Raw genomic sequence first — 15,714 nt, 5'->3', positions numbered from 1 at the left:
CAGAAACTTTAATTTTGCTTATGCTTTACTGACCACACAACATCCAATTGTTTCCTTTCCCCACTCTAATTACACAGAATTTTATGTTGCTTTGTCTCACCTTAGGAAAAAATTCACATCACTCACTGTTCCTCTGACCTGTATATTTTAAAGAAAAATAAGTTTTGGCTTTATGCTGGGTTTGTCTTTAAGTTTACAAAGCTCTTAAAGCGGACCTTTACATTCAAAAGTCAAATTCTACCAATGCATTTCTCTACGTATGATTATTTATAATAACATAGACATGTCAGGTGTGAAATGCTGTGATTTTAGGAATACTTAGACCTGCAGAGCATTCACTTCCTGTTTTGAAAGTGCAAATGACTTCAGTTTGTCAAAGCAATGTACACTTGGATTGCCTTGTCATCAGCAGAGCATTGCTGGGAAATCTTATCTGTAATCTCATGAGATTTCCGGGAAAGGCATTTTCTTCCTCTGAGACGATGTGCATGGTCACAGTAATCTAGAGAGCTAGTAATCTGCACTTAGTAAACGTGGCCACTGTCAGAAGACTGGGGAAGAAAAAAGAAATAAGGTATGCACGGAATACAAAGTGTGCAATTATCTATATGTATGTGATTGTAGATTGTCATTACTAAACATTTCTAAAGGTGTGTTTATTATTTTAAATATATGGGTAAAGGTCCGCTTTAAAAGGTTATATAATCTATTTCTGTGAACAACTGTTATGTTCTCAATTGATGGGGAAAGTGGGGCGAGGTTATTCTTACATCTGACCCTATAACTATGGTAACTGTAGACAGCTGGCATTTGTTTTCCATTTGAAGTCTGATTCCATCAGAGTATATTTCTTGATTGTTCGTCACAGGACACAGGGACTTGATTCTGAGTTATGCAGCCTCCAGGTGATTGGACATTAGCAAATCAATTAAAGTTGTAGACTGCCACGTACAACCCCTTCCACTCCCACTCCCAGCCTGTGCCCATAGATGATGCACGCCTTCTCTGAGCGAAGTACCTTCTTTTCTGATCTATTCTCCCCAAGATTCTTCTCGCAAGTTTCTGAAATGCTGATTACAGCCGTATCCGGATTAATTTTCTCCTCAGTAGAGCCCTGGTGGACCTTACCCAGAAGGAAGATTCAGAGCTGGCCTGTAATGGGTTAGGGCACCGGACCCCTCTGCGGGGCATTCTCCTTGGCACTTTGTGCAGTGTGGATAGTTGCTGCAGGATGACTTACAGGTTCAAGGTCATGGTTCATTGTGGGTGGGGGTGGAATGTCAGCTTGAAAGAGGAACTCCAGGAATCTAAAAAAATGTACCGTTGCAGTGGGGCTACCACGCACTGTCAAGGGTTATCTGCTCGTTTTGGTCTAGGGGCTACAATACAAAATATATATTTGGTCCTGTGCTCATTTCACTCCCCCTCGGCTCTGGCTGTGGTATGTCCCTCGGTGTCTACACATCTAATACATGTAAATTTTTTTAGATTCCTGGAGTTCCTCTTTAAATTACTATGTTGTGGAGTCAGTTACAACTCTGAGGGTGGTAAGTCAGGGACTGTCCCTGCTTCTGTAATCAGTTCTGTTCCCTGGAAGGTGCTCATGACAGATACAAGCCTGTCAGACGGGAGATAAGTCCTGGGAAACCTCTTGGTTCACAGCACCTGGTCAATGTCCTCTTCGGGCATCCTTTCAACGCTGGACCCCCTTGATTACAAGGCCATAAAACCAGGATTTAGGCACCAAAGTTCCCATGCCTATCTCCTTGCAGAGCAATTCTGCTTACATCCCTTTACAACTTCAGGCTATTAATCTACCTCTGAAGTCTCTGACTTCTACTTTAACCAGCGCTTTGTTTTACCATCCTTATGTCCTTCACCAACTCATCCTAAAAAAATGTCCTTCACTGTTTGTACATGGTTCAAGCTGTTCGTTTACCTCTCTGCTACAGCTTCCATCCGCATGTCATTCCTAAGGGCCCCTGTATGGGGCAGCTAGCTCTTAGCTCACCGAATCCACCTATTAATAATGGAGCAATCAGTTGAAAGGTAAAGTTCCCTCCTTTCTTCTATTAGAAGCATTAGTACTTCTTAGGTCCTCTAAACTGTGGACCCCTTCTGTTATTGTTCCCCCATTAAAGGTTAGTTTTTTTTCAGGCCTATTAGCCATTGTTTGTTGTGCCCACCCCTCTGTTTAACTTCTGTAAAATCCATTCCTTGGAATAAATCATAGAAGCCACCTTCCCTCTGATTTCTATGATCCACTCTTATCCTGCTTGCTACAAAGCTGAAGCAGGCTGGGAGTGGCAGGAGTTATACAGCGCTGTCTTATAGCTTTGATTAATTTGCCAATATCCAATCACCTGAAAGTAGCAGCATAACCCATTGATCAAGGCATTTAACTCTCTCTCTCTCCTGTGATGTAGTCCTAGAATCAGACAAAAATCCTGTTTTTCTCTCATTCCATGACCTAGAGGTATGGTATTGAATGATTAAAAAAAGAAATATATATATTTCATACATATGTGTGTATATGTATATGTATTTTCCTCCTTTTATGTTTTGTTATAATACTAAACCTTGGTTTGCTGGAAAGCATTGATTTGTATTTGAGCATAGACAACAGACAGAGAAAGAGCAAAGCCCATGAGTAGTATAACTGAGAGTGGCAACTGGCCTTTCCTTATCTGTACATTCTGACAACAGCATTAGGGGTAATTTATCAAAACGGGAGCAGACAGAATCTGGAGCAGTTGCCCATACTAACCAATTAGCTGCTCTCTTTAGTTTGTTCAGTTAAGCTTTGAAATTGAAGGATTGCTTGTCATGGGCAACTGCCCCAGATTCTGTCTGCTCCAGTTTTGACAAATTTCTCCTAATTGTTCTTTAGGGTTCAGGAAGATGTCTGGTGCACAGTGCTTACAGGCAGGTACACGGTATTATATACTTTAAAGGAAATGTAGTATGTACATGCCATTCTCTTCCATTTTTTGAATCATTGTGGACAGTGAGCTATGTTGATTGGCACAATAGACAAATATGCCATGTCACAAATGGGCTCTGATTGTTTCTTCTCAAGCATATTGGGACCTTAATTAGGAATTTCATACTGCATACCCATAGTACACCATTGTTCTTCCTGTACAAAGTTGGTTTTGCATATTTTTCTTATTCAATATGAAATTTAAAGTTTTGTGTTTCATCTGTAAAATAAAAGTAAACTTACCTTCTCTATTTGGTTGTGCATCTTAATCTCAGCAGAGCCTTTATTCATGGAAAACATATTTAGGCATTTCTTCAAAGTGTTAGTCAATGTAGCATTTGAGTGTGTTTTATAGTCTAATGTTTCATTTAGTGCCTAACATCCCACAACAGACAAGGATGGAATAGTTAGAACTGCCCACTTATACAGACATCTAACACACATTAATCCTGTAAAACAAGACTTGTTTCCTTCAGTTTGTCTATTACTGGCCTTTAGAACTTGATGGCAGATTACATAGCGCTAATAATGCACCATACATTGCCCCGGAGATGATATGCTACATTACAGTAATGTTATACCCTTTAAAGTTCTCTCTGCAAATGGAATTTAGGAAATAGTATTACTTTGTTTTTGAGTTTTCATGCTTAAGTTAAATGTTTATTTCACTCACTACTCTTATGAAAGGTTATTATTTTACCTTTTCTGATTCCTCCCTCCCACATCATCAACATGCTAATGAAAATTTTAATTTAAACCTTTCAATTTTTATTGCTTACCTTAGTTTAGCTGCAGTGATGCCATCACTATGGCCCTCTGCTTCTCTGTGCAATGCAGGCAGATCATGAGAGGTGGGAGGGGCAAGTCGGGTGCTGTACATAAATTAACCTTGTGCCCCGCTGTGCTAATTATACATTAGATTGTCAATGCAAAAATATACAAATGAGTCAGTGACTTTTATTAACATATACAAACCCTGCAAACACATCTTAAAACAAAAAGTGTCAAATTATTGTACACAGTGAACTATGGAATAATATGTAACTAAAAGTGTCCACAACCACACTGTGCTACACCTGAAAAAAACAAAGTCCAACACACAGTAAAAAATATATGTCTCATCTGCTACTTTAAATTGTTGTCAAATCGTACTCCACCAACAGTGATCTGATGAACACACTTCTTCCAACACCCTGTGCTTCTCCCCCACCAAAATAACTCTCACCTCCTGGGAAGAGCTTTTAGGGCCCATTCACACCATGCCCGGATCATCTCCAGACCAGACCAGATTGTTTCCGGACCCAAAATGCACCCTTATGTATTGCAATGCTATTTCTGGCCTCTGTTAACACCAGCGCAGTCCATAGCAGACCAGAAAAATACTGCTTGTCCTATTTGGTCTAGAATGCACTGGAACGCACCTGTAAGACAATTTTAGGCAAACAAGAAAATTCCAAACACGGCAAAAACGCAATGCACTGCGTTCCAGATCTGGTCCAGAAAATGGTGTGAACCTGCCCTAAAGGTGGGATAATTCTAAGCACCTGCTTGTCTTAATTGTCAGATCACTGTTGGTGGATTTGACTTCAGGTATTCCGTGAAATTTCCTTGCTACTAAATATTCCACAGTCAACTGTTAGTGGTATTATAACAAAATGGTAGCAACTGGGTACAACAGCAACTCGGCCATGAAGTGGTAGGACACGTAAAATGACAGAGAAGGGTCAGCGCATGCTGAAGTGCACAGAGCACAGAAGGCGCCAACTGTCTGCAGAGTCAATAGCTACAGACCTCGAAACTTTGTGTGGCCTTCAGATTGGCACCACAACAGTGGGTAGAGAACTTTATGGAATGGGTGTCCATGGCCGAGCAGCTGCATCCAAGCCTTACATCACCAAGTGCAATGCAAAGTGTTGGATGTAGTGGTGTAAAGCATGCCACCACTGGACTCTAGAGAAGTGGAGACGTGTTCTGTTTGTGGTGAAGGGAATGAATATTCTGTATCAATATAACATAGTGAATAGTTTGTATACCTCCCATTGATATGGCTCCCTTTGCAAGACCAAACAAGCAGACAAGACTGTATAGAGCAAGGTTTTCATTTGAAGACATGGGGCTTTGACTAAAAGAAAATGGATTTTAAACTGTTTTCTTCTGTGTCTTTTTTCATAAAGAAGCTTCGGGTGCTCCAGGTTTATGAAGCATCAGATTTGCCTTTAATACACTTGAGTCTTGTTGTCATATTACAGTACCTCCGTGACAGGCAATAAATATTATATGACGGCAAACATTTGTTTTAGAGCATTCATGTAAACAATCTCCCTTTATCTTTGTTGCATCACTTTTGCCTGTCTTCAGCCACAAGCATTTTCTTCATCAGAATAAGCTGTTTAATGCTAGCACCTCACACATCTTCATCTTCATCACCTTTAAAGCCAGTCTGGGTAGTTCCACAAAGGGCTTCTTCTCAAAGCCTAGTATAGTATTCAAGAAGCAAAGTATTTCCAAATAGACATGCAGCTTTTGTTGCTTTTTTCACTCGGAGCACCCAGACAGTTGATAAGAAGCTGCAAGTATTAAAGCGGACCTTTACCCATATCTTTAAAATAACAACAAACACACCTTTATAAATGCTTAGTAATGACAATCTACACACACTTCTAGATAATTGCCGGCTTTGTATTCTTTGCATACTTTATTTCCCTTTTCTTCACCAGTCTTTGGATAGTGGCCATGTTAACTAAGGGCAGGTTACTAGAGCTCCCTTTACTTCCTGGAACTCTGGCACATGTGACTAGGACATGTGACCATGCACATCATCTCGGGGAGGAAAATGTATTTCCCTGAGATCCCATGAGATTACAGATGAAATTTCCCAGCAATGTTCTGATGATAAGGCAATGCCAGTGTGCATTTTTGGCAAACTGAACTAATTTGCACTTTTAAAACAGAAGGTGAATGTTCAGCAAGTGTAAGTATTTCTGCTGTCAGTTTCCTTGTTCTGGCGATTTTTCTTTATTATCATTATTGGAGCAAATTGCTCTAATAAGAGATATAGTAGTGACAATAAAAACACATTCTTAGTACAGTGTATGTCCCAGATGGAGATGTACCCTCTGTTATTGTCACAAAGTTAAGAAGTGAAGGAACATATCCACAATAGAGCACAGACAGCAAAAAAGAAAAACCTGACTAGAGTTGTAACTGTTCCCTTTGATAAGGCTGATGTCACACGATTACGCCTCTGGCAGCAACTTAGTAGCATCAGGATGGCTAAAAACTGCACGAAACAAAAACTCATCAGCTGTTCTTGCACTGTCTGGAATCCATGGGGGGAAGCATGGTGTCACTCTCTCACTGACAGAAGGGATACAAAATGTTACAAAAGTTAATAGTGAGAGATTGATGTCTTGCTCATCAAGGCAGTGAGAGGGGGAGACATGTGGAAGCAGGTAACGTTTCCTCTACTGTGCTTATAGTTGTAAAACAATCTTGTTGTCACCTGTGATAGGATGGTTAGTGTAATATGACCCTGAGAAACTCTATACACTATATTGCCAAAAGTATTGGGACACACTTCACCAATCACACTGTCTGGCAATCCGATGGACGTGTCTGGGTTTGGCGGTTGCCAGGAGAATGGTACTTGCCTGACTGCATTGTGCCAAGTGTAAAGTTTGGGGTAGGGGGTATTATGGTGTGGGGTTTTTTTTCCAGCGGTTGGGCTTGGCCCCTTAGTTCCAGTGAAGGGAACTCTTAAGGCATCAGCATACCAAGACATTTTGGATAATTTCATGCTCCCAACTTTGTGGGAACAGTTTGGGGATGGACCCTTCCTGTTCCAACATGACTGCGCGCCAGTGCACAAAGCAAGATCCATAAAGACATGGATGAGCGAATTTGAGGTGGAGGAAGTTGACTGGCCTGCACAGAGTCCTGACCTCAACCCAATAGAACACCTTTGAAATGAATTAGAGCGGAGACTGCGAGGCCGGCCTTCTAGTCCAACATCAGTACCTCACAAATGCGCTTCTGGAAGAATGGTCAAACATTCCCATAGACACACTCATAAACCTTGTGGACGCCTTCCCAGAAGAGTTGAAGCTGTTGTAGGTGCAAAGGATGGGCCAACTCAATATTTAACCCTACGGAGTAAGACTGGGATGCCATTAAAGTTCATGTGCGTGCAAAGGCAGGCGTCCCAATACTTTTGGTAATATAGTGTATCTTCGTGAAATCCTCCAACATGAGAAAGAGGCTGGAAGAGAGAAGAACATTTTTTTTAAATATAATGCATGTTTCCTCCAAACATGCTTCCAAAATACAAAAAATAAATAAAAGGAGGGGATCAAAAGAGTTACGGGTGCATATCACTTCTATGCATTCCTCCAAAGTTCGAAAATACAGAGGCTGGAAGGAGAAAAAAAAAATAAAAATATATATTTTTTTTTCAGATTTTTAGCATTTTATCTGTTTACTTTTCTTATATTGGTTTATAGTACAATACAAACTATGAAAATAATTGAAGAAACCATTTTTTTATGCCAATAAATATTTTTTGTTTCCTGAATAAGGTTAGTGCTATTCTGCAGTTTAATTACATGTGACCTGTGCAGGGTGTTCTTTTGCTTTTATCATGCTTGAATGATCTATATTTTTATGAAGACACAGCCTTGCTCAATAGCATGTACTATTTCAGCCAACTATAAAGCTGGAACGCCAATAAATCAATACTAAAAAGATGAGAACATTCTGTTGCAAAAGTCATTTGTGGAAAATTGAGTCTGTAAGACATTTTCTTGCTGCTTATGACTTTCATCTAGTAGTACATGAAAACACAGAGTAGCTAAATACTATATAATTGGAAAGCGTAGCACTAAGAAAGGATTTTATAATGCCATACAATATGGACTTTAATGGCCGTTTTATGCATTTAACTAAGCAAATTAATTAGAACTTTATTCTTTAGAGCTATTTTATGAAGAGTTTGTTTTTCAGTACAAAACCATGTTTAATATAATGCAGTCTTAAGCAGAGTACTGGAGCTTGGCAAGACTTGGCATGAATATATAATTTTCCTTTTTTGTATATTGGTAATAGACTAACTTGCAGAGGGGTATAATAGTTGGTCATAATATTGTTGTATACTTTAAGTTCTTGTCATCTATGCATACGAGCATATATATTTTATCTTTTTTACTTTTTAATTTTTTTGGTTCTGTAAACATTGAAAACCAGGTTACAGAATTTTTTTTTAAAATTTCCTTACAGAACGACCTTCCATGAGATAAAATATAGCTGAAATTCTTAAAACTCACACACATTAACAGCTGAACAGTAGCTTAAGAATAAGCAGGTGGAACGTACCAGGAGCTGTCATTAAGAAAAGAAACCTATTAAGGTCATAACCTGAGGAGAATCTGTTCCTTAAGAAGGAAAATCTTGCACTGGCACAATGGATGAAAAGTGAGGATGATGGCAATTAAAATGCAAATCCTTCTCACAAACACTCCAACTTAATATGCTGGAGACTTAGTCAGTCTGCTCTTAAATCTATTTAATAACCCTGCATTATCCTGTTTTATTGTGAAACATAAGTAGCTTTACCTTGGTAAGGAAGTTCTAATGTATATTTTTATTATTACAGTTTTCAAACCCTCACTTAACACAGTGGGTTACTAAGTATATGTAATCTAGCACAAAACATAATGATGTACACAGAGCTACTGCACAAGAAATTATGGGCTGTAAATATGTTTTAACTTGCTAGTAAATTAACATTCAGTGGGGGGAATTCATAAAAACTGGAGCAGACAAGATCTGGAGCAGCTGTGCATGACAACCAATCGGCATCTCTCATTTTCAAGTCTCTGCTGAACAAACTAAACAGAGAAGCTGATTGGTTGCCTTGGGCAACTGCTCCAGATTTTGTCTGGTCTAGTTGTCTCAAAATGTTTGTTTAGATGTGGTTTCTGCATTCACAATGAAAGTGCAGAACTTTTTACACGTTTTTTACCAGCCAGTGTTCTCCTTTTTGTAAAGCTTATTGTCAAAGTGTTTCTTTTGTGTCTGATATGTCCAGAAGCTCAAATCTGAAATAGTGTTTCCCAACAATAGTTAATTTTAACAGAACTGTGCTGAAAAAAAAGTACCTTGCTAACATGAGGAGGTTTAATTAGATAATGGGAATCACTTTGGAACTTTGACTAAAAAACAATATTAAAGGAGAATTATGACCTGAGGGCAAATAAAAATACTCCTTACCTTTTATTATATTAGCATTCTTCCTTTTTTATGAAGTCACAGCACATCACAGATAAAGTCATCAAAACCCACAGGAAACGGCCACTTCCAGCCCTGCTCCAAGCTCCTTTCCTCTTAGGGGGCGTTAACAGTTGATCCAGCCCGCCCTTAGATTTTTTTTTTCAAATTCTCCTACTGATGTGGCCGTGCGTTCTCTCATCGTGCACAGCTGTGTTTTGTCAGAGAGTGCACGCTGGGATTTGGGAGCGGGAGGCGGAGTCTCAAGTGAAAAGGCAGCAGCAATAGATGGTTAGAAGTGAACTGCTGACTCAGCCTCCCTGCACTTTCAGTGCTCTTTCCCTTCTCTCATCAGCGATCTGGATGTCCGCATAAAAAAGTCCAAATCCCATTCGCACTGCCACGGTCTCAAAACCACAAGGTATATGTGGTGCCCAGGTGACCACACCGATGGCGCCGTGCAAAACACTAATAGTAAATACAAGTATTTCACTGGCACACACTTGAAGGGTTTTTAAAGTATTGATATGTTTATTCAATGTCACATACTGTCATACGGTGCTAACGTTTCGGGTCCGCACAGGGATCCTTCATCAGAGCGACAGTGAGAGAGCCCTCTCTCTATCATTTACCACATATGAGCAAGTCCATATATGGTGAATTATCATGTCACTGGGGATCCCTACTGATCGGATGCTTGCCAGTCTGCAGGGATCCTCAGTGACGACATTCACTATATATGGACTTGCTCATATGTGGTAAATGATGAAGAGAGAGAGAGGGCTCCTTCCCCTCTCCCTGCCCTGTGTCACGCTGACATCCTAAAATCACTGGAACACTGAAGAGAGAGGGGAAAGAGGGCTCTCTCTTCAGCATTTACCACATATGAGCAAGTCAATATATGGTGAATGATGTCACTGGAGATCCATGCAGACTAGCAAGCATCCGATCAGCAGGGATCCCCAGTGACAAAATTCACCATATATGGACTTGCTCATATGTGGTAAATGATGAAGAGAGAGGGCTCCTTCCCCCCTCTCTCCCTGCCCTGTGTCACACTGACATCCTAGGAGAGAGAGGGGAAGGAGCCCTCTCTCTCTCCATCATTTACCACATATGAGCAAGTCCATATATGATGAATTGTGTCACTGGGGATCCCTGCAGACAGCACGTGGAGTAGGCGGGGCAGATGAAGGAGGGAAGGGGGGTCCAAGGCTACACTGCAGCGTGTCTGGAAGGCGGGCACAGACGACGGGACGTGTAGGTAAGGAGAGAGCTGCGTGGGGAGAGCTGCTGCGCATGTCCATATATTCGTGGACACGCAGCAGCTCTCAGCGATCACTGTCAGTCACAGTGACGTAGATCATTGGGGGGGATCCCGACAGTATTGTCGGGATCTCTCCTCATTGCGGCGCTTAACCCCGCCCAGCATGTTAAAGAAGGGTTTACAGGCTCAGGGTGCATTTTGGCTTATAGGAGTAAATTACACTATTTACTCCTTTAGCCTAAGGAATGCAATAATAAAGAAAAAGAACCCCATAGTTCTCATTTAAGAACATGTGTTTGGAAGATGTAGTTACATTTTGAAAATATGCCTAGCTTGTGAAAACCCTGTTTTACCTGGTTTTCTGTCTCAACTCCAATCTCATCCTTCCTGGCATCTGCAATGTGTCTATGAAGGGGTTATTTGTGTCAGGTCGATGTAGCATCTGATGTACATATTTGGGGAGGCCCCGTGACATGGTACCCTGCATTACAGGAGTCTCGGCTCCCGATCAACATCGGAGGTCCGGGTGATTTGGTTGGTCTCTTCATTCCTGGACTCCGCAGATGCAGAATCACCCAACCAGGATACAATTGGACAGGCACGAGGAGCTGTGCTGCTCAAAGTGATGCAAACCTAATTCTGACTTGGGTGGAACTTCTCATTCTGACCCTGTCCACTGTGCACATTCCAGGTGTGGAAATTTGCCATGCGGCCTACTTAAAGGAGAACTATGGGGTCAGTGTTTTTCCCCATAGTTCTCCTTAGGGTAACGGGAGGACACAAACTAGCGTCCTCCCGTTACCCTAAGCTCAGTATACCGCGAGCTACAGCTCGTGGTATACTGAGACGCCGCAGCGGATCACGACTTAGATGACGGGATCCGCCCAGCTGCGTGAGTGACAGCTGGCTCTGCCTATTTGGGGCAGAGCCAGCTGTACCCGCCCCCTCCCCCGTCCGTTCCGCCAGTCAGCGCTGGCAGATCGGAGCGGGGAGAGGGGAATCCAGCCCCTCCCCCTGTCACGGCAGAGAGTCGTGACAGGATCGAGAGGTGAGCGAACCCGGTATGTGTTCGCTCACCTCCCGATCTACTGAGCCGACCTGTGACAGTCTCATTGTCACAGGCCGGCTAGAACTATGAGGTGAGTGAAAAGCACTAACCTCATAGTTCTCTAAGTACAATAAAAAAAGTAGTTCCTATGATGCAGTTTGAAGCCCCATGTTGGTCACTGTATCTGTCTTATGCAAGAAATGGGGACAATCACAAGATTATTGATGTCAAATTCTAGACATATACTTTTGTATTGCATGAAAAGTAAAATGAATATTGGCTCCCTATTTTACACTACAACAATTTTTAATTAGCCCAGAGTTCTCTGAGTTCTCTAATTCAGGGTTTTCAGGCCGTCAAGGATTACATTTGAATTTAAAGTGTTTTACAGGACATGTCCTGATCTTTAGAACTATTTGTATGGATTGCAATTCATATACAGATACAACTATGCTCTGCTCTTTAGCCTACAAATAGTTTTATTACTTATGTGGTAAAAATTTATTTTAGTGGTATGCCGTTTCCCAGTTTTTTGTGGTAAAATTAGGTACCTCGGCTTATATTCGGGACGGCTTATACTCGAGTATATACGGTAATTATTGGAAGAAAAAGTTTATTTTGGAGAGCACGTCAAGGACAGTTGGAATGGCTGCTTTCTAAAATAATGAGGCGAATATTTCAGGATTAATCTTTATTAAAAATGATTTTCCCATCTTGATTAACTGTACTCATTGCTTCTGTCAGTCTATTTAAGTTGCTAATGAGAGACTCATTAAAGTCTTGTTTTATGGATCCTGACTGTCCATCTGTCTGTTTATCTAGGTGGTGATTTCCTGTCATTTTTAAGGAAGAAGAAGGATGACATGAAAACTAAACAATTAGTGAAATTTGCTTTGGATGCTGCTTCTGGCATGGCATACTTGGAGTCTAAAAATTGTATTCACAGGTAGAAACACATTTTTAAATTTTATGAAAACTGTGTTATATAAATGTGTGTACATATATATAAACCTCTGGGCAAACTTATAAAAGCATCCCTAAGGTCATTCGTGGGCTCCTTTTAAAAATTGTTTTTTTTAATTCATCTAATGGATTTATCTAAAATCTGTGTTTATGTTGTACTGTTATTCATTAGTTGAAAGTTGAAATCTGCCTAAAGGTGGCCATACATTGTACGATTTGTGTTCGTAAATCATATGCAAATGGCCTTTCGAAAGTGGATCAAACAGTTGATGGTACATTACCGATTTTCGTTTTTGATATTGTGATCGAAATTTTTCGGTCAGGTTGGAAAACCTTTCGGTTTTCGGCCATCAAGAACATAGCACATGCACAAAAGGAAATTATTTCTGTCGTTCATCAAAAATTGGTTGGTTAGTATGGCTTATGAACGATTTCTGAAATCAACATTTGACTATGCTTGATGGAGTATTCAAGCTATAATTAAACGAGTGTTCGTAGCAGCGGAAAATCTACTAGTGTATGGCCACCTTAATGCTTTAAAGGAAGAATATGGTGGTAAAGCATAATACAGTGTATGATTAAGAAGCCCTTAGCCAACTTCACAGGAGGAGGAAGAGAGGAATCTCAAGCCTGAAGTTGGGCTTTAACTGACAAAGCCAAATGACACTTTGCTTTTTTAACTTGCACATTAAAGAGGTTAATGGGGAATTAACTGGCAACACAAAAAGTAGACAGCAACTCTTGTTAAATTCTGAAGGCTCTCATCCAAAACATGTTACCAGCAATACCTTATTGGATATTTCTAAGCCTAAAAGCTTATTATATGGACACTTTTTTTTTTTTTTACAATCCCAGGTGTGTCTAAAAGCAGGTTGCTACATATAAGTTACTCTGGAGCTTTAATCTAAACGGTATATAAACCAGAACACTTGTGACCTGGGCAAACATTGCTTTATATAAAAAGAAATATAAATGTTTACCTTTACTTTGGAAGTCTTATTCATAGCGAAAAAAACCTTTTTGATTGCCAAAGCAGAAAACAGTCGCATACTGATTTTAAAGTTTTAAAAATCTACCATACTGGTAACAAACAAAAATATGAATCTTATCAGAAGCGCACATTTACAGTGATTTAAACCACCTAAGATACTGGGAGCGATAACAGTTTCGAGCATAGGTGTTGATAACGTTTATAGATACTGTTGGCCAGATCGCAGTCAGTTCATGAAGCCCATAGCAATAAAAAAAGTTTAGAAGCACCAATTAAGCTTAAAAAAAAAATAACCTTAAACATCCTCAAACCACTAATAAGTTATTAATATGCAGAACTGAACAACAGAAGGTAATTCACCAAAACTCTAAAACCCAGCATTCATTGGATAAGCAAGCAAGAGACAAATGGCACAAAAACTATAATATCGAAGTTAGAGTTTGCCAGAAAATATATGGTACACGAAAGATCTCTGATCTGATGAGATCAATGTATAACGTTCTGGCCTTAAAGTAGAATTAAAGTTTCATATTTTTTTTGCATATATCCACTACTAGAAAGCAGTAGATAGATGCCACAACATAAAAAATGGCCAAATAGGAAATGCCTGCGCATGAACGTTAGACAGTGACTGTGGGACAGGAAGAAACAGCAGTCTGCGTTGGATCAGAGACCAGCACCAGCACTGGAGGGACTGCTGAAAACGAGTGGAAGGAAGAAGATGATCGCATCAAGAGGCATCACAAAAGGAACAGAATCTGGAGAAAGCTGTTTATGTCAATCAATCAGATTCTAGCTTTCATTTTCAAAGTTGAACTGAAGCTGGTAATTTACTATGAGTAGCTGCTCCAGATTCTGCCTGCTCCAGTTTTAGCAAATTCCCCCTAATATATGTAGTACTCCAGCCCTTCAACTGTGGTGTAACTACTAATCCTATTAAACTTTGCAAGACTCTGTCAACAACAGTCATGACTTGCAGAGGCAGATGCAATATGGGATTTGTAGTTTCACCACAGCTGGAGGGCTGGAGTTTGCCTACCCCTGTTGTAAAGCATGGTGGAGGTTGCATTATGTTATGGAAATTCTCATCAACAGCAGGGAGTGGGAAGCCTGGCAGGATAGCGAGCAAGATGTACACAAACAATTATGTGCAGTAGACCCGAGGCAGGTTGAAATCCGCTCTTATCCTGAAAGCAAAGCTTCAATGGAGTTGGCTAAAACCACACATTTCAGTATCTTTCATTGCTTTGCTCTGCAGTTTGGTCACGGACTCTAATTATACACAGAGCGATTCAGCTAGTAAAATGCTGTAAATTTTACAAGTTGTGGGATTGTGACCACAAGTACTATACACTGTTTGTTCATGTGTGAAAGTTCATGGTGGTGCATGCTTGCTGTGAATCTATTGATTGCTTTTCATCTTTATTATTTTGGACTCTGCCTGTGGTACTCCTATAATAGCATTTATGCTTAGGACACAGCTGTAAATTCTTCGGAAACAGTTATGTGGATATCAGAGATATACAGTGGCTATGAACCTCACTGACTGTGTTTTGAACTTTATATTTGGATCCTTACTCTTCACTAACACTTCGAGAAGTTTTAATATCCAGCGCTTGTCTATTACATTTCATGGAACACATTTCCAAGGGACACTTTCAGTCATTTATACCAGCAGTAATTTCAAAGTCTGCACATGTTTATTTTGCTGACCATTTACCTGACAAAGGCCATGCTGTGATTTTGGGATGCTTTTCATATCCGTCTGAGCAGGCAAGGATGTAGTTGTATCCTGTTCTACTATATGCAGCTGTGACTCTCTTTACCTCCATTATTGGCATTTGTGTGAGATCTTATCTAGACTCTGCACTGAATATATATTGTTAGCATTTAGCTTAAGCTTACTTATCCGCAAATCCTTGTTATAAACTGTTTTCTACACAAAGCTGAAAGTTTCTTGATATAACTGGTGTTAAACAAATTTTCCATGCATATGCAACACTTAAGATAATGTGCATGGACATTTTTGAAATTGTTTTTGCTGGTGGCTCGCCGGTACATTTAGGAGAACTGTGGCTGCAGCGGCCTGTGTCCCTCCAAATCCCCGCAGCACTCCACACCGGTGTTGGCAGGGACAGCGGGGACACAGACCACTGTATGCGTTCGCTGCCCCCCGTACCTCCGCTGCTGCCCCGGCCTCC

The 15,714-nt window shown here is 40.4% G+C and overlaps 1 protein-coding gene across 1 annotated transcript in view; it reads left to right on the top strand.

Moving 5' to 3' along the window:
* Nucleotides 1-15,714, top strand: part of FER (FER tyrosine kinase) — a 153,183-nt gene that overhangs the window by 95,728 nt on the left and 41,741 nt on the right. The window contains exon 15 of the mRNA XM_018559316.1: nucleotides 12,382-12,505. Within this exon, the coding sequence (XP_018414818.1) occupies nucleotides 12,382-12,505 (124 nt within the window). The remainder of the gene's footprint in view (nucleotides 1-12,381; nucleotides 12,506-15,714) is intronic.

Source organism: Nanorana parkeri, unplaced genomic scaffold, assembly GCF_000935625.1.
Source record: "Nanorana parkeri isolate BGI_ZX_2015 unplaced genomic scaffold, ASM93562v1 scaffold388, whole genome shotgun sequence".
Lineage (NCBI taxonomy): Eukaryota > Metazoa > Chordata > Amphibia > Anura > Dicroglossidae > Nanorana > Nanorana parkeri.
The sequence above is the reverse complement of the archived record's forward strand: the minus strand, read 5'-3'. Positions and strand labels throughout refer to the sequence as shown.